Source organism: Peromyscus eremicus, chromosome 7 (assembly GCF_949786415.1).
Source record: "Peromyscus eremicus chromosome 7, PerEre_H2_v1, whole genome shotgun sequence".
Taxonomy (NCBI): domain Eukaryota; kingdom Metazoa; phylum Chordata; class Mammalia; order Rodentia; family Cricetidae; genus Peromyscus; species Peromyscus eremicus.
The window spans coordinates 46,642,844-46,662,469 of NC_081422.1; the positions used below are offsets into that span (position 1 = coordinate 46,642,844).

At 40.1% G+C, this 19,626-nt stretch overlaps 1 protein-coding gene across 2 annotated transcripts in view; it reads right to left on the reverse strand.

Annotated features, from left to right (window-relative positions):
* Zc3h12c (zinc finger CCCH-type containing 12C) overlaps positions 1 to 19,626 on the reverse strand; it is a 61,002-nt gene that overhangs the window by 7,609 nt on the left and 33,767 nt on the right. For both annotated transcript variants that reach the window (XM_059267887.1, XM_059267886.1), the window contains exons 3-5: positions 10,078 to 10,217; positions 3,039 to 3,273; positions 327 to 433 (exon numbers count right to left, since the gene is read on the reverse strand). In XM_059267887.1, coding sequence (XP_059123870.1) covers positions 327 to 433; positions 3,039 to 3,273; positions 10,078 to 10,217 — 482 coding nt within the window. The remainder of the gene's footprint in view (positions 1 to 326; positions 434 to 3,038; positions 3,274 to 10,077; positions 10,218 to 19,626) is intronic.

Consider the following 19,626-nt stretch of genomic DNA (forward strand, 5'->3'; position numbering starts at 1 on the left):
TCAAGAGCAACTATACTGCTGTAACATGATAAAGCTATGCTTATCTGATTTGTACCTAGATAGAAGAATTGCCAATTTTCATTCCCATGAAAACTAACTTCCAACAGAATTACCACTATTTTCTGACCATATTTTCACTCAGAGAAATTCATATATTGAACCAAAATAGGTAAAAACAGACTAACACACTTACTTAAATTTAATTATAATCAAAAGAACCACATAGTATACCATCTGAGATTTTTCAATGTTTATTTACATTAGCCAAAGTTTAACAGTATATTGTGCTCTAAAAGTACACGTAAAGTATTCATAAGGACAGTTACCATATGGACAAGGTTGCTTTTTGTGCTCAGGAACAATGGGTTTCTTCCTCAGAAAATTATCTAGACTTGGGCCATGTCTTCCAAGCGGGTCATCAGGGGGCATGAACCTGTCACAGAGACAATAATAAAAAATGACACCCCAGAAGAAGGTTAATTTAATCCCAGTGATATAGTCACTCATTCTATTTTCTTTGAAATTTTAATCCAAGTGTCTTGGCTAATATTTATAAGATTAAAGAAACCCAAACTTTACATCAAGTTTTCCTATAAAGTGCAGCTTTCTCCTGAACTTGTATCTGTTTTAATTTCATCAATTTTGAGACAGCATGTCCTAACAATGCTTTTTTTTTTCTTCTTCTTCCCAGTCTTGGGAGGCTTGAAAGGATTTGAAAAATGATTACCAGAGCATTTTAGGAACACCAGTCTTGCAAGGGAACGTGTGTTTTGTGTGTGTGTGTGGGGGGGGGGGGGAGTGGAGCAGCTGAGCAGGGAAAGAGGGGGAGGGACAGCAGTGAGGACAAGAGACTCACTTGCTGCCACTATTGCCAGATGTGCTACACACACCACTTCATTTCCAAGTTCAAGCTCCATTTTACAGACCAATCAAGAATTCTAATTTAGGCTCAGATGAACTAAGTCACATTGTGTCTAACATCCAATGACAAAGTCATGATTCAATTATACATGACTCTGAAGTCTGCTCTCTTCCCATTATAGCTAGCAATGGCTTCTCAGCTGAAATGGAAAAAGTAAGTTGTAAGGAGGCAGAGCACGCCTGTGATCCCAGCTGCCTGAGGTAGGAGGGCAAACCTCTGAGGCCAGCTTAGATAACAGAACAAGATCCCATCTTAAGAAAAATGGTTTTTTAAGATCAGATCTGAGCCAGGCAGTGGTGGCACACACCTTTAATCCTAACACTCAGGAGGCAGAGGCAGGTGGATCTTTGTGAGTTCGAGGCCAGCCTGGTCTACAAAGCGAGTTTCCAGGACAACCAGAGCTACAGAGAATCAATCAATCAGGTATGATGTCACGGATCTGAAATCCTAGTTACTTGGCAGAGGGCCTCGAGGAGGTTAAGGCAACAGGACTGTAAGCTGTAGAATGAGTTCAAGGTCAGCCTAAATAAAACCCTTTCTCAAAAACACTTAGAAACAAAAGCAGTAAGGTTGTAACTCAGTGTGGCAGTATGCTTGCCTAGCATGCACATGTGAGGTCCTGGCTTTGACCCCTACTACTAAAAGAAGGAACTAAATCTAAGGACACAAGCTTATCATTGGACTGGGTATCAAATGGAGGAAAGAAGAATTCATATCATGTACAGAAATAAATGCTAATACTTGTTACATCCTTGTTCTAATTTAAAATAACCCCAAGTGTTTACCTACAAAATGAGAATGTGCACAATATAAAAACTCAATGAGGAACAATCAAAATGGCTAAAGAAAACACTTAGCAAATAGTGTTACTATTACAAAAGCAAAATGGCAATGTTCCGTAAAAACTAGGGGTTAGGGATGTAGTTCAGTGGTAGAGCATGTGACTAGCCACAGATTCCATCCCCAGCATTGCTACATAAAGCTATTTCCATGTTTCTTCCCTCCACTTTTGACAGTGTCACTATGCAGCCCAAGTGGCCTTGAACTTGTTCTTCTCCTGTCTCAGCCTGTATAATGCTGAGATCATAGCCGTGTGCCAACTCAGCCACTTTCCACATTTCTCAGTGAATCGCTGAGCAATACTGCAGCAGGGATGCATTCTACTTGACTGATTTTTCTATGTGTGCTTAGTCGCCTTGGAATCCTGTAATTCTAAATACAGAAATTAGTTCATTTGATCTTCCTTTTTTCCTCATTAATATATTCTAAGGAATAATGCAAGGTTGAGGGTGTAAACATATTTTTGAAGCCTTTGCTAACTTTCGCTAAATCGTACAACACTTTTCATGCATTTAAATTTTTTAAACTTCCTTATTTTTCTGTGTACGGGTGTTTGCCAGCATGTCTGTGCAGCATGTATATGCAGTGCTCAGGAAGGTCAGGAGAAGGTGCTGGATCCCCTGGAACTGGAGTTACAGATGGTTGTGAACTGCCATATGGGTGCTGAGAATTGAACCTAGGTCTTCGAGAAAAGCAGCCAATGCTCTTAACTGTTGAGTCATCTCTCCAGCTCCAGTGTTTACACATCTTTAATAGCACAAGTGTTCATATTTTTGTGAATTAATCAGGTAGAAAACTCTTTTTGGGTTTACATTAACAATAGGTAAACTTCTTCCACAGTTGGAAATATATTTACGTCTTGTAACTTGTGCCTGTTTATATCATTTGTCCCTTTATCAACTTGAAGGCTGTGATCATGACCAGTCTTCCTTGGTAACACAACTTTTAACATGTGTGTGTTTAGTAAGCTATCATGCTCTAAGTTGACTTGACAGGCATTGGCGGGGGGTGGGGGGTGGGGCGGGCAGTATAGATGGTTCTGTCAGTCAGGTCCCTCAGACAGAGTCCAAGAAACTTCTTTGGCCTCAGGTCCTGTGAAAGCAACTCAGGGAGGGAATAAAGCTCACACTTGTCCTCCTACAGCACAAGTGTTCAGTTTTGGCTCCCATCAGAATTAATGGGAAACTGGTGGTGAGGAGAAAGCAGTCTCAGGTCTGGTCAGTGGCAAAATGGGAAGGCTAGCACTGCGGCTGCTAGGGACAGCTGGCTTACTTACTTGTCATTGACAAAGGAATACATTAATAACCGCTCATCTATGAACTTCTTCCATTCCGGTTTCTCATTTGCCAAATCTCTGTAGTTATCATTGGACACAATTATACCATCAGACTCAAAAGCCAGCTTCACGATGAACCGGTCATCATAGCATACCACTCGCCTGCCCTGGACGCGCCGCGAAGGTGTAAAGACCAGGATTTTTTCCTTCTCTAGTTTCCGCAGAATTTCCTGGTCTGCAATAACAACAGGGTAGAAATTCAGGAGTAGATACATAATTAAACACTGAAGACTTTCATACAATGAGAATGTTTTTAAGGAAAAATATTTATTTTATGGATACGAGTGTGTTGCTTGATGTAGGTTGGTGTATGTGTGTGTGTGGTACCCATAGAGGTCAGACAAGATTCTTAGATGCCACGGAACTGTTGTTACAGATGACTGAGTGCCATCTGGGTGCTGGGACTTGAACCCAAGTTCTCTACAAGAACAAGTGCTCTGAACCACTGAGTCCTCACTCCAGCTTCCTGGAGAGGTTTCACAGGAGCTGGAGCGTAGAGATTACAACTCACAGTTGGTGGGCAGAGCGTAATCTAGAACTCTCAACAATCCTTCTAGAAACATCAGTCAGAAGAGCGAAAGTCACAGCACTAGCGTGACGATCCAGCTTCTGAGGCACTGTGCCACGGGGACAATCACACCAAGCTGTTAGGCTGGCTCAGTTTTAAGCAACAGGCACTTTCCTCTCATCTGTGGGTGAGTTTTACAGTTTTGTTTTGTTTTTTCTAAATAGAAGATGTGATGGTGAGAGAATCTGAAGTTGTAATGAAGGAAGCCGAAGAACCATTTGGAAACACAGGTTCACGGGAACAAAGGCAGTGAGTGGGTCAGAAATGCTGGGACAAACACAGCACCATGTTCTGCATCCTGTCCTCTGAAAGGTGGTAAACAAATGTCAGTTAATAATTTCCAAAACCCACCAAAGAGTCTACAGATAGTTACTACCTGTTACCTAGTGGTCACTGAAGTTAAGAATGGACTAGTGGGAGAAATGTGGGTGTCAGAATAAGCAATCATGCATAAAATTCAAGGTTTTCTCCAGTTCACATGAGGAAATCACAATCTCACTGAACCTGCTTCTTTGTTTCTGAAATGCAGTGGGCAGGCTGTAAGGAGTAAAGGAGTTAACATATGGAGAGGTGGTGCCAGGAAGCTCCCCTCCACCCATGGACTTTGTTCTTTAACCTAACTTGAATGTATTTCAATCATATGCAATTGTCGAGCTCTTTCAAATTCACAGAAAATGAGCGCAAACCCTACAGGCCGGATTCAATAATAGAATCCAGCACGCTATAGTTATGACAGTACAGTGCTCTGTCTCATTGGGCTCGGTATCCATCCAGTGCATGAAACACATTAGTAGCTACTCAATGAATGTCTATGGAATGGATGGATAAAGGAACCACTAAAGGGTGCATACTCTGAAGTTTCTAGCTCATTCCCTGTATCTTGCTCCTGAGTAACTCATGGGCCTTTATTTCCCGAACAATGGTTGTTTGCTTTGAACCTCACTGAAGAAGCTGGCAGTGTAAAGGGCAGCCTAAGTCACCATCACTTGTTTAATTTGCACTTATGAAACAGCTTGTTTACAAGGTTGAAAAAACTTCTTAGGATGACACATAGATAATTCCACCTTAAAAATACAAGTTTAGTCTACAGCTAGTAAGTTAACATAGCCAGCACATGTTAAGTATTTGCTAAGTGAAAAGGAGATTAGCAAAAGTGCTAGTCTGAACCCATGACTCTAAATTTTAATGTATGATTTATTTATTTAGACCCAGTCAAAGAATACTGAACTATTCCATTCACCAGAGATTATGTGGCTGAGGGCTTTAGTCAAGAAAATTATTACTTTGGGAAGGAAAACACTTGAAAGACTATAACTACCATTCCAGCATCATACAAAGTAAGCTGCATTCTGATGTCTTCTGGGGCCCGGCATGTTGGGACTTTTCCCCGGGACTCAGCCATGCACGAACCAGTAGATTCTTATTTCCCTTCTTGATCTCATACTTTTCCTTCCTCAAGAAGCACAAAAGTCATCTGCATAATTCAACATCACTTTTATTTTCCTTTATTTTCTTTTTCAGATAGGGCCTTGCTAAGTAGTCCAGGCAAACCTGAGATCCTCCTGTCTCAGCCCCCTAAATTCTGGTACTGTAGATGTGTGTCCCCATGCCCAGCTGCTGTCTTTTCATTTTAGTTTAATTTACCGTACCCTACCACTGCTTATCAAAGTATTTTAAGGTACTTATGAAATAGGCAGAAATGAACATCCCATAAAAAAACAACTTAAGAGGTTATTTAACATTTTGGCATATTTTCTGTGATTTTTTTCTGTTGATATGTACATATATGTATGCATATATAAAATATATACAGGGAAAAACAATAAAAAGCAGAAATTTATATACATACATATATAATAAAAAGCATGAGTTTTATATAATACTATATTCTCTAAAAAAAAATTTCTGTCTATGGGCTGGGGAGATGGTTAAGTGAGTAAAATGTTTGGTTCACAATGAAGACCTGAGTTCAAATCTCCAGCAGTTCAAGATCCCTGTAACCATATAAAAGATGGGCATGGTGGCATGTATTTACAAGTCCAGTGCTGAGGAAACACAGACAGGGGACACAGACACAGTAGCTCAGTGGCTTGCCAGTCAAGCCTCTAGATAAGCTAGAAGGCAGCAAACAATAGAGGAGGACACCCAGTGTTGACCTCTGCCACCAGATGTGCAGACAGGGGTGAGAACACCTACACACACAGACACACACATCAAAAAAAATTCTGCCTAAATATTGTACCATTGAGGGATGTTCTAATTTACTGAACTATTCTTCTAATGAATATACAATTGGTTTTCATTTTCCTTCTATTGAAAATAATATTACATTGAATTTTTGGTTCTAAACCTTCACTTATATATATCCCTTCTTATTTTCTTGGGACTAATTCCTTAAAGTGGAATGTGAAAAATCTAAGAGCACAGTAATTCCTGCCCCATATTCACTGGGAAAAACTCCAAGACACCCCAGCCCCAGTTACAAGTGAAAACATGGACAGTACAAAATCATATATATATATACACACACACACACACACACACACATATATATTTTCCTTTACATACATATCTATGATAAAACTCAATTTGTAAACAAGGCACAGCAAAATTAACTTATAAAAACATGTCTTAGGTTTTTCTCCTGTTGATAAACACCATGAAGAAAAACAACTTGGGGAGGAAGGGTTTATTTCATCTTACAGTATTACAGGCCATCGTCCCAGGGAAGCCACAGAGGAATGCTGCTCACTGGTTTGCTCCTTGTTCCTCATAGCTTGACCAGCAGGCTTGTTTACAGCATCCCAGCCCAGGTGGTACTGCCCTTCCACATCAATTATCAATCAGGAAGCGCTCCATAGGCTTGCCAACTGGTTAATCTAGTCAGGGCATTTTCTTAACTGAGGTTCCCTCTTCCCAAATGAAGCTAGCTGGTATCAAGTTGACATAAAATGAACCATCACAAAAATGGGACAATTCTAACAATATACTGTTAACATATAACATATTTCTCAGCATATACTTTTTCCTTCTTTATAAACTTGAGAAGTTCTACCTTTTCACTTCAAGGGTGTACTTTACAGCTTTTCCGTGTCGATACTCAAATTGCTAGTATAACCCTTTAGCTTTGAGCTATTGTTAAATAAAGTAAGGGTTACTTTATGCATAAGCACTGCAATAGACAATCTGCTTCCCCAAGAGGGCTACCAGGTAATGGTTAGGGTCATGGAGGAGCACCTACAGGCTGGAGATGCTGGACAAAGGGAAGATACCTTTCCTGGATGGGACAGAGCAGGATAACACAGTATTTCATCACATGACTCAAAGCACTGTGCAATTTTAAATTTATGGTCTGTTTATTTCTGGAAGCTTCCATTTAATATTTTTAGATCACAATAGACCTTACTTGACTCAAATTCCAGAAACTTTGAATGGAGCAGGAACTACTGTGTCAACATTTTAAGATAAAAACAAGCGAGTGTGGCTGTGGTGATTTGTACTCCCTGAGTGTAAGAGTGGCTTCCTCAAAGACCTGAATATTAGCTTTTTTTTTTTTTTTTTTTTTTTTTTTTTTTTTCCTGAGACAGGGTTTCTCTGTATAGTTTTGGTGCCTGTCCTGAAACTCGCTTTGTAGACCAGGCTGGCCTCGAACTCACAGAGATCCGCCTGACTCTGTCTCCCGAGTGCTGGGATTAAAGGCGTGTGCCACCACTGTCTGGCTATTGAATATTAGCTTTCAATGTGAATTTGATATATGGAAAATAGTGGTTGTTTAGAGTTGTATGTTTTTAACTACTGAGGTTGGACTCTTTTTCCTTATTTGGTTCTTGTGAATTGTTTATTCCAAGCACTTTACTCCTTATATGTTAGAAACAGCTCTGTGTTTCTCAATGGGTGTGGATTCTTCATGTTAAGGGCATGAATTCTTAGTGTATTTTAAAATGTAATCAGTAGGTACTTAAGGGAGTCTACCAAAAGACTGAGACTGAAGTTTGTGTTAATTACGTCAATTTTTCCTTCACATCACTTCTGAAATCTCTAAATTTAGAAAGGCAGTTTCCTTCCCACCTCGAAGACTGTAATCTTTGACGGTTTAATTCTGACAACTAATTCCTCACCTATGTAACGTTTATTGTTCTAGGGCATAAGGTAAGAAGAATCTAAGCAAGTATTTTTTCTAGAGTTATTTCAACACTTTCATTCTTTTTGCTGGATCACACGGGCATTCCACTCTGTAGTTTCACATAGCTACAAGGGGTCTGTATAAATGAGGACATGACCCTCCAAGGTATGGTTGAGGGGAGAGTTTTTATTGTGGATAAGAGGGACAGTACAGCCAGAATCATCAACTGAAAGTAGTGAGGAGGGAGAGGGAGGGGGGCGCGGTGCAAGAGAAGAAGAGAAAACAGCAAAGAGAGAGGCAAACGCAAGGGGGCCAAGAGAGTGCATGGTCATCTCTGAGAGAGAGGAGCAAGAATGTGCATGGTCATCTCTGAGAGAGTGAGGAGCAAGAGAGTGCATGGTCATCTCTGAGTGTGAGGAGCAAGAGAGTGCATGGTCATCTCTGAGAGTGTGAGGAGCAAGAGAGTGCATGGTCATCTCTGAGAGAGAAGCAAGAGAGTGCATGGTCATCTCTGAGAGAGTGAGGAGCAGGAGAGTGCATGGTCATCTCTGAGAGAGAAGCAAGAGAGTGCATGGTCATCTCTGAGAGAGGAGCAAGAGAGTGCATGGTCGTCTCTGAGAGAGAAGCAAGAGAGTGCATGGTCATCTCTGAGAGAGGAGCAAGAGAGTGCATGGTCGTCTCTGAGAGAGAAGCAAGAGAGTGCATGGTCGTCTCTGAGAGAGAAGCAAGAGAGTGCATGGTCATCTCTGAGAGAGTGAGGAGCAAGAGAGCGCATGGTCATCTCTGAGAGAGAAGCAAGAGAGTGCATGGTCATCTCTGAGAGAGTGAGGAGTAAGAGAGTGCATGGTCGTCTCTGAGAGAGAAGCAAGAGAGTGCATGGTCATCTCTGAGAGAGTGAGGAGCAAGAGAGTGCATGGTCGTCTCTGAGAGAGAAGCAAGAGAGTGCATGGTCATCTCTGAGAGAGTGAGGAGTAAGAGAGTGCATGGTCATCTCTGAGAGAGTGAGGAGCAAGAGAGTGCATGGTCATCTCTGAGAGAGTGAGGAGCAAGAGAGTGCATGGTCGTCTCTGAGAGAGAAGCTGGGGAAGGGGAGCCCAGGAGCTGCAGAAGTTTAGGGTACAGGGCAGGGTGAGAAGAGCTGAGAAGAGCCACAGGCACTGAGTGATCCTAGAGGCCAGCAAGCTAATAGACACCACACATAGCCATTCGTCCCCAGTTCCTTTTGGACTGGGCAGAACCTATGGCTTTAGCCTCCACCAATACTTGCCAACTCACATCATCCTATTTTAACATTGCCTTAGTGACAGCAGAGAAAAAGGAAACCTTAAAACAATCTTTCTCACTAAAAGCACAGTTGTCTGTTTATGTCTCCTTCATTCCCTCTACTCCTCCTTCTTTCTCTGAAAAGTTCTCTAGTTCTGCCTACAGGGGGGAGAGAGAAGGACTGGATGCTGCCTGTGAGTCACTATAACTGAATCAAATGTTCAACAACAATTAACAGTTAAAGAGGGCATGTTTGCCTCAAACTCATACATTAAAAAAATGACAAAATAGTGCAAAAATAAATGTATTACTGGGTTCTGGTCACCTCCTCTTTTTGGGCTGGGTCACATACACCAGGGTCTTAACAGACTTTTTATGTCCTATAGCCATTAGAACCTGACAGCTGCCTAGGCTAATTTCATAGAGATGACGAAAGTGGTTTCTGAAGAGCTTTGGTGTGTTTTCTCAAGTACTATGGAGTGAATGCCAAAGCTAGAATAGTATGCCTAAGAGTCAGAATTTTTTAAAATTTGATGTCCAAGTTTTCATATAAATGAAAATTATCCAACTTACATAGCTATGCTATTTGAGTGAGAATGGTCCCCATAAGCTCATGTTTGAATTATTTGATCCCCAATTGGTGGAACTGTCTGGGAAGGATTAGGAGCGGTGACTTTGCTAGGGAGGTGTGTCACTGTGAGTGGGCTCTGAAGTTTCCAAAGACTCATGCCATTCCCACTGTGCTCTTTGCATACTGCTTTCTGTTTGGGCTGTGAACTCTAAGCTATTCCTGCTGCCAACTTCACTCCATCATCATATTTTATCATGGAAACAGAAAAGTAACTAATTAATACAGTATTTAGTTAATATAATTAGATCATTTTCAAACTGGCAAATAAAAAATGTTCCATGCAAGAAAATGGCAGTCACATAGATTGAATAAACAGAAATAGACTGAGAACCCCTCACGTGCAAGCCTGCACGGGTATGTCACAGGCAGAAACAGCCATTAGCAACAAGCTTACCTGTGATGAGAGCGTCAGGTCGGGACTGCTCTTTTCTCCAAGCAGGAACAAAAACTGTAATATCTTTGTGGCCTCTTTCCAAAAACCAATCCACTGCCAATTTTATTCCTCGGCAGGAGAATACTTCTTTGTTTCCATGGCTGAAAAATTATTTTAGAATACTTAAGGCACAACAAAACCTAAATTCAAGTTTATAAAAAGAAACAGTCACATAATTATAATAATAGTAAGGAATTTGAAATTTAAAGTTACACAACTCAGAAAAATTAAAGCTGTTAACTTCAATTAACTTAGTTAAAATCAGAATCTGTGTGAAAAAAAGAAAACTGAGATAATATAGACAATAGAGAAAGGTATGCTACAAGGGTTAACTAATCAAAAAGATACAACTTCTTTTTGTTGCTCGGGTAAAAAAAAGTATTCAACAGGAAGAATTTCAGTAAAAAATAGAGAAACCTCTCACACACAGACACACATATACACTGACATACACAGACACAGACACAGACACACAGACACACAGACACACACACACACACACACACTCAAATAAATAAAAACCAGTGGGGAAAACATGATCATTTTCTAAAATATTTGTCTTTTCAAAGAATTTTAATTATGTATTTCATTTAATGGGAAAAGAAGGCGACAGAGTGCATCTGAAGCAGGAAGCTTTTTCTTTAAGGACATTAGAATGTGTCATATTTAGTTACTAGAACAAAGGGTATAAGTAGAGCTGGCACCAGGGAAGTGCTAACAGAATGGCCACACTGGCACCGCTAGTCCAGTTCAGAACTGGCCTGAGTTCTGCTCAATACCACTGTGTCAGACAAGATTAAATGTCGCCTTTTTTTCCCGGATGAACATTGTAGGCTTCATTTCTCATATGTTTTCTATCATTTCTCATGTTTTTTTTCTTCTTGGAACAAAGAGGGCATAATAAAATAATATAGGTAAATGTTTTGCTAACTTTTAACACGTACCAGATATTATATACTGTCCTAGTTGGAAGCACCGAAACTTCTAACATATGGAAATCAATTTAGTATAAAACAGAAATAAAATCTACTTGCTTTGAAGATGTTGAAGGCTGAAAGTGCAAGTGCAGACTGCTTATAGTCCATGGCCTATGTTAATGGTCCAGGACAAGGCTAGAGGCGAAATCAGATGCACTGAAATGTTCAGAGGATGGGAGAAGGAAGAATCTGAGGTCACATTTCCTAAGTAAGACAGGCTGCTGGGCAGCAAAAGGTACACTGTGATATTAGGTTTCATGGGAAATACTGACTGAAATCTCATCTTTCTTCTGAAAACAAAACAAAACAAACAAAAACCCAAAAAACTAGGAAAATCTCAAGTTATCTCTGGAGAGACTATATACAACAAGGACTCCTAAATACACCCTACTTGGTAAACCTTAACTACAGTGTTACTTTGATTTACTAGTTGGAGATCTGTTTGTATTATGCTTTGCTAGTAAACTGTATTCTCTGGCAATGAGAGTCAACAATGTCATTGCGTCTTCCAGCTCTTAGTACAGGCCTGCATAAGTTTTTCCTTCTGGTGCTTCATTTGCTGAGAGAGGATAATTGTCACACTCACTCTAGAAAGTAAGATCATTAATAAAGAACTTTCATAAACTATGTATAAACAGCAGACTATTTAAATTCTAGAGGTGCCAGGGCAGGAGACTGGAGGCCACAAACCTAGCTGGGCTAATCAAGGCTGTCTGTCTCACTTCCCTCTGCTCCCCATCCCTAAGCTTCTGAGGGAGAAAGCAGGATAGAGGGCAAAGGCTGGCCACAGAAAGGGCGAAGTTACAGAGTCTGCACTTCTGAGCAGTGCACACACATCCAACCGTGTTCTCTGAGAAAAAAACGATTCTCCACATGCTTAAGTAAGTACAGTGAAGTTTTCTACTATTTGTACTTGAACTTCTTCTTAACTTCTATGAGGCATACTATAAATCAAAGAAAACTGGCATTACTCTATTAATTCTAGGAAAAAATATACTTATAGGAAAAACATTCTTAAGGATTTACAAAGCTATTACAAAGAGACACATACATAGGAAACTACAATACTTCTAGATTCTGTCTCGGGATTAGTAAGGCAGAAGAACCCAGGAGTACTAGAAGAAATGAGCAAATCCATACTCATACTAATTGCCACTTAAGAGACACAGAAGAAAGGAACAACCGTTTGAATGCTGATCTAATGGACACATATAACCCTGCAAAGATTAACTAAGAGAACATCTTTGCAAGAACACATGGGAGCTACATCAACAGCCAAGTCACTTCACAGAAGAGGGAACCAAATGACCAATAAACACGAAATGCTCAATGTTAAAAATGCAAATTAAAGCCAAAATGAGACACTACTTCACACCCATCAGATGGGTAAAAATAAAATCTGCAAACACCAGATGTTGCCAAGAATGTGTGAAAATAGGAACTCATACATTACAGGTTGGAGTGTAAACTGATGTAACTATTTGGGAGAACAATTTGGCAATACTACAAAGTTGAGGGCGTAGTTTCTCTAAGACATAGTAATTCTACATCCAGGTACAGTAAAACCCTATAGCAATCCAAAGCTGAATTTAATGCAGTTAGCCACTGACTTCCATCTAACTAGTTTTAGATTTCAAATAGACATAAGCCAATGTTCCTGCCTTTGAAAGGGGATGGAAAAAAATAAAAGGCAAGTGCAGGGTAAGTTCTGAGTATCCAAGACTTTCTGATCCAACCTCCAACTGATCAGGTCAGAAAATGAATGTTGTCAGTGGAGTGCTCAGATACAAATAGGATACCTATACCCTCCTTCATCCTAAGAATTAGGGACCATTGTGGAAGATGGGGAGAAAAGGTCGAGACAGCCAGAGGACTGGGGAAGACCAGAACAAAACGGGGTCTTCTGAACATGATAGGACTCATGGACTCACAGTAGCTGTGTCTGTCTGCACAAGCCAGTCAACATTCTAGCCTAGAGGAGGGATGGGAGGAGGGAAGGGCACATGAGTCCCCAGCCCTAAGGAGCTGCAGACAGCTGACTGCTTCCTTATGGCAGAAAGTCGGTTTCCTTCACGGGTGTGGCCCTTTGTAGGTCAACCATACTCCAGTGGATGACTCCACACTTGTGAGTCTATGAGAAGCACAAAGTAGACTCACTGGGTTACTAAAAACAAGAGGACAAGGATCTGGGAGGGGGTAAGGAGATAAGGGTGAGCCTCGGGGGAGAGGAGTGAATATAATAAAAATATGTATCACGCGGAGAAAGCCCTGAGTGAGTTAAATCCTGAGGAATGTGTGCTGCTGATGTGGGCACAGCATGCCAAGGATCCCACAGCCTCAGCCCCATGGGAAATAGGAGGGCCTTCCTTGGTAGTGGTGGTGTGCTGGGATATCCGAGTGTTCATACTGATAGTGTACATAAAAAACGTCTACAAAGCTCCCTTGCCCAGACATTTACAGCCTGAAGACTGCTCCCCTCCAGAGACTGCTCCTACCAAGGTTAGCTCAATGATGCAGCTGTCCTCAATAAACTCTGCCTCCTGTTTATCTGTGTGTAATAATTCCACCTCCTGTTCAGCTGTATGCAATAACCCTCCCTCTCTGTTTAACTCTGTAACCAACATGCTGAGCTTCCTGGTGCTATGGTTTCTCCATCAGAATGGAGTAGAGTCCACCCAACCCAACCTTTCTGTGTTTGTCTTTCCTTCACCGTCTTGCTGCCCCTCGGCAGGTCCATCCCTGGACTAGTGCTAGGTGTGGCAAAATATATTGTAGGAAATTCTCGAAGAATGAAAATACAGTATTAAAAATGAATACTTACTCACAGATCGACAAAATGGCCTTGGATAGAAGTCCCCATCAGCCACCAAGTCTCAGAATCATCCCTAATAATACATGAGTCTGAACAGAAAACCACCAGGTGGCTCCAAACTGCAGATGGGACTTGGACAGTGAGGAGAGTGTGGGGGACACTGAACTAGGTTTCTCTTTACTGAGGCATGGAGCAAGGTATGACCTCTCACATGTAATAGATACAAGGAGCAGCTGAGGGGATACTGAAGGAGAAGACAGAGTAAGTCTGAAAAAGTGGGATCTAAAAGCATACTGTAGCAATAGAGACAAATCAACTGTTCACTGACTACTAAAAAGCACTACACTTCTAATTCTACATACAAAGAGCAGACAATTTACTATAGCTTTGCAAGCGTTTATGAACTCTATGCATGCATTCAGAGTGTCTTCACACTCAATAAAAAAAAGCTGATCCTGTATTTATAATTAAACATGCTCCTTTACGTATCAATTTCTTTTTATTTTAATACTGTAATAATAAGTATAGTTGACATCTCTTATGCAAACCTCATGGTAGATGAGTGTGTTGGAGGATTTAGAGTCATCTTGGATTAAGTAAGAGACCATAAATATTTATTTACTAAGAGCCTCCCTCCCCAACTATTTTGGATTAGTAGGATTGGATTTCCAGGGAAAATTCCAAACCCTTACTGTAAGTACTAAGTTTCTGTGGAGCAAAATGGGTGAGAGCTTGAAGGTCCTATTGGACTCAGCAATTGTTGATGGTTGGTATGAGAAGCCCAGGTCTCATTCTTATAAACAGGAGGCTTATTGTATTCTGTTGTGCTTGGAGTTGGTATACTTGAGAATCCTACTTTACAGTGACCAGAGCTCATTTGAGGCAAATAAATTAGTATATTTACAGAGGTTCTTAGATAAATTCCATTGAAAACAAAAAGCATTGTTTGTATTTCTGGAACTTATTGTATTTCTCAGGGAATAAAAACGATGATCTAGGCGGCCACAGAGATTGAGTGAGAACCTAGAATGATGGTATACCTTTAATCCCCATCAATACTCATGAAGCAAAGGCAGGCTGATCCCCGTGAGTTCAAGGATAGCCTGATCTACACACTGAGATCCAGGATAGCCAGAGCTACCGAAAGACTCCGTCTCAAAAAGAAAGAAGACATTGGAGTCACTGGGGCTCCAGGTAGGCTTGTTTGGTGTTCTGACTCCTGGGTCCTCTTGTCCAAGTTACCAGGAATCCACATGCCAACCTGCATCTTTAATTCTAGAACAGATTCCAATCCACAGTGTCAAACTCCACATTCCTTCCTCTTCATTTCTTCTTTTTCTAGCTGTGTTTTGAATGTTCAGCTTAGGAGATTTTTGGAAAATGAATCTGTGTTAGATTAATCTGATATGGTTACAATTCTCCCCTTTGAAGGGCTAGTTATCCACACATTCTATAGGCAATGCACATATCTATCCATGCACCCCTTTTCTAGGTCTCATAATGAGGCAAACGGAGGTAATAGGGAGTAGAATCAAGAGAACAACAGTAGAGTAGGCCAAGGCTCTCAAATGTCTTTATAAAGAGTCAGAACTATCTGGAACACCAGGTACATAAAGAGTTCACAGGCCTCGTTTCTCAGTTGACATGACTCATCTTAAAAGTTAGTTTCTAGAGCTCTGGAAAAACCTGTAAAAACTCACCAAGGTGCTTTGTGGCATGTTTTCAGCTTACAGCCCTATGCATGAAGATACTACATTTGGTAACTGCCTGACCAGCGAAACAAGCAAGGCGGGGATAAAGGATACCCTCTTCATAACTATGCCATGGTTTCAGGAAGCTATCTCCTCCAACAGCTCTGGCTGCCCTCATCCTGGCAGCAGCTCATGAAATCCTTCTGAAGGAGGTGATGCAGAAGAAGCCCTACTAAGGCTGCTCAGTCCCTCACTGAGCTTTACCAGTGGTCCACTGGGAATTGTTTCAAATAACTGAGGACGGTGTTAGGAGCAGACTGAAACAGACTCTGACTCGTTTATACTCTGGGGCAACCATGTTACTGGAAACTCAAACCTAAGTAAGAGCAGTGGGAAAATATGGAGAGCGATAGAGAAGGTAAGGTGACTTAAGTTGCAACCTTGCCTATCAGTTAAAAGTCTGCCTAGGGGATGCTCGGGAAATAGATGGTGCTCAGTGGGTAGCCTAGTGCATGTGAAGCCCTGGTTTGATCCTCCTCAGCATCCCCCATGAACACCCCAAGAGAAACACACACAACCGGGGAGCAAACCTTCTTCTAGGGCCACTATCAAGTAAGAGGAGACTTTTAATACAAAGTCAGTAGGCCAAGTTGATAAGAAGCCTGGGAAAAGGAATGCTGGGAGAGACTGAGGAGGGCACAGGCTGAAACTCAATTCTAAAGCTCCCCTGCCTTCTTCCAATGCTTGTACCCTCAGGAAGCAGGCAGAAAGCAACTGGCAAATGAGTAAAGCAACAACATAGGTGTAATTGTGGCACCTCAAGGCTGGGAAGAAAACCACCACATGCTTGCCTGTGGGGTTTGCCTTCAACTTTCCCTGTCTTTCTTGTGAAAACTGAAGGCAATGTTTTGCAATAAGAGGAATAACTGGTCAATTTCTTTTGATAGCCTTCTGCCTGTTCTGTCTTCTGAGGTCATGGAGTAACTAAGTCCTGTCAGAAGACTTCTCATGCTCCTCTCTTGTGTCTCGAGGCCATGACCCTGTGGGAAACACACCTGCCACCTGCCGTGTCAAGCAAGAGCTTCCACATTCTGAAGCTTCTGGGAGACAAGTCACCTGACCTGCTGACTATGTGCCCATTTCAATGGCAGTGAATACTGATAGTCTTCCATGCCATGGGACAGACTGTGAAGAACACAGGCTGCTTTCCTACATTAATGGTAACAATAATATCACATGGAAAGTGAGCCACTCTTTTATAAGGGTCAATGAGACTTCCTAAGCAAATATACTAGAATATATTATAGACCTTGCTCAGGAAAGAAAGGTGAAATTAATTTATAGATGAAGCTATGACAGGGACCATTGAGTATTGGGTTGGCTAATTTGAGTCTTATTACTTCCACAAGGGCAATCATAGTTTCAGGCATATGCAACTCCCTATTCTTAGTAAATTGGAAATCAGCAGGAGATAAGACGGATACAAATTATCTTGACTAATAAATGTATTCTTTAAGACTTTTACTACTTTTTAATTACTCTGTGAGATCACTTTTTCTCATAGATGTAAAAGGATTATCTGTAATTTGTTTATATTTACCACTGCAATATATCTGAAAAACACATCTATTTTATTTTTCTGTCTTCAACATGGAGGCAATTTCATAAGAAGTCAAAACTTATTTATAATAATTTATATCATAATTACCACTAGAGAATTAAGGTATACTTGCTTATTAATGCCATTAAACTACCTCTGAGGCTTAATGGATTATAAAGGTAGTTTTTTTTTTTTATATAGAGAAAGATTCAGTGAACCACTTATTGAATTATAATTTTTGTGATTCAGAAAAGGGAGACGATAAACCAACCCTGGTCTGCCTTACCTAGTAAATGCAATTCCCTATATCATATTATCTTCAGTTATAACATTAACTAGGCTAGCCCAAAGAAAAGAAAGCTTATTTTAGAACTGTAACTGTCATCATCCAATGGGAGACACAAGCAGTAAATGATGGAGAATCTAAAATAGGAGTAAAGTCATTTATTAAGGGGACTGCTTCTTCTTAATGATTTATATGGCAGCCAAGGGCAAGAAAGAACACAGGTGCTACTTTTCAATTACCCTTTTATTTCCTTAAAATTTCATTTCACTACAGTTTGTATTATAATGCTTGTAATGAACCTTAGAAATTAGAGGTGACTTTTTATTACATAAAATTTATAAAATATATTTATACTTATTGCATAAATATATTAACTATATGATTAAAGGAAAGTTAGTCTTAAAAATAATTTGTATAACATCTACAACCCAATTATAAAAATTGTACCCAGAATGGCATGTTTTAATACTTAAAATAGGACAGATTTTTCAAGAGTAAGCTAATATGGTGAAAATATCGATTCTCTGGAATTAGATATGTCTGTTTTTAGACCACTTTTCTATAGGTCTTGGGCAAATTCTTATTCTGAACCTCAATTTCTCATATTAAAAACCTTGTATGATTGTGAGACTCAAAAACAGTAATATATATAGAAAGCCTGTCTGAGTGTTCAGCAAATTGAAGGCTTTAACAAAAATTAGTTCCCTCAGTTTCTTAAGAGCCCTAGTCCTTCCTCAGTGTCTAGAAAAGGACACTTGGTTTAGAATGGGGGAAAGACTATTAAGCTTCAGTCTCACCCTACAGTATAATGATTCTTACATATCTTGGGCTGGGGACGTCACTAAACAGTTCTAATTTTCAAAAGAAACCCTCAAAATGAGCAATGTACTTAGAGGACTCAAGAACAAAACCACTGTTTTCCTGCAATCCTCTATTTCTTTATTAAAACAACAACAATACTTGACCTACACATTTACTAAATTCTAAAATGGGTCTTTATATGATATTTTTCCTAGAAGATGAAGTATGGATATAGGAAATGCCTAAGACTTGATGGATCTTCATCCCAAACTACCCATCATGATACCCTACATAGGAGAGTGTCAGCAAAGTGTCTAGAATGAAAGACAGACAGGATGAAGAATACTTTTTAATGATTATGAACCATGTTCCAATCTCTAGTATTCAAGCCCTTTTTGTTTAAATCTATACTACAGAAAATTAAGAGTTCACAGAGTAATAGTAATATAATAATATTAAATATTTGAGGAACACTAAAGTATTTAGGTAAAGCCTAGGTGTTCTCCAAATATTTAAATTCATTTTATTTTTCAAGTTTTTGCCTTATGCATGAACCATCTTAGATATATAAAAATAGATTTTAATTTTAAAGCAACCTAAAAATGTCTTAAAAACTTCAATGTTTAATAATTTTTAGAAGAAAATGTATTTTTATTTATGCTATGTCTTAGGTAGCGAGAATTACTAACACCTTCAACACAGAAATGCAGAACATTTTATTTTCTGTTTTTGTAGTCCAGTTAAATCACATTGTACTCGAAAACCTACAATTAATTTCATGTTGTGGACTTGAAAGCATCTGGAGCCTTTGTCCCGCAGGACTGAGGTTAATAAGCATGTGTTTTCTTATCTAGGCTCGCCTGCTGTCACTCCTATGGCTACCCCACAGCACTGTCTCTGATCTCTTTCCCAACAGCAGCAAATCACTGTGGATCTCAGCCTCATTCTTGGGCTGCTACCACTACCCATCACTGCAGGACAGTAAACCCTGCTGTTACAGGTCACTTAAATCAGGGTTACAAGTTGTGTTCCAGCCAAAACTCCACAGGAGGGCAGAGAGGCTCTTTTGGGGAGAGGGGCAAGGTCATTTTCGCAGTGGGCAACAAAGCCCCACATACATGCCCCAAGTCAAACAGAATCCCACTTTGCTTTCAAGCAATTTTTGCAAGACTATATTGCTTTCAGGGAAAAGAAAAGTTTGAAAGATCACTGATTTACGAAAATGAAAACATTCAACCAAAATTGATTATGAACACAGCAAGAGAGGTAGTGCTGAGATTTGGAAGATAGAGGAAGAGGAGGAAGACGTTCTTTATCTTACAAGGTCCATGATCTGAGGAAGA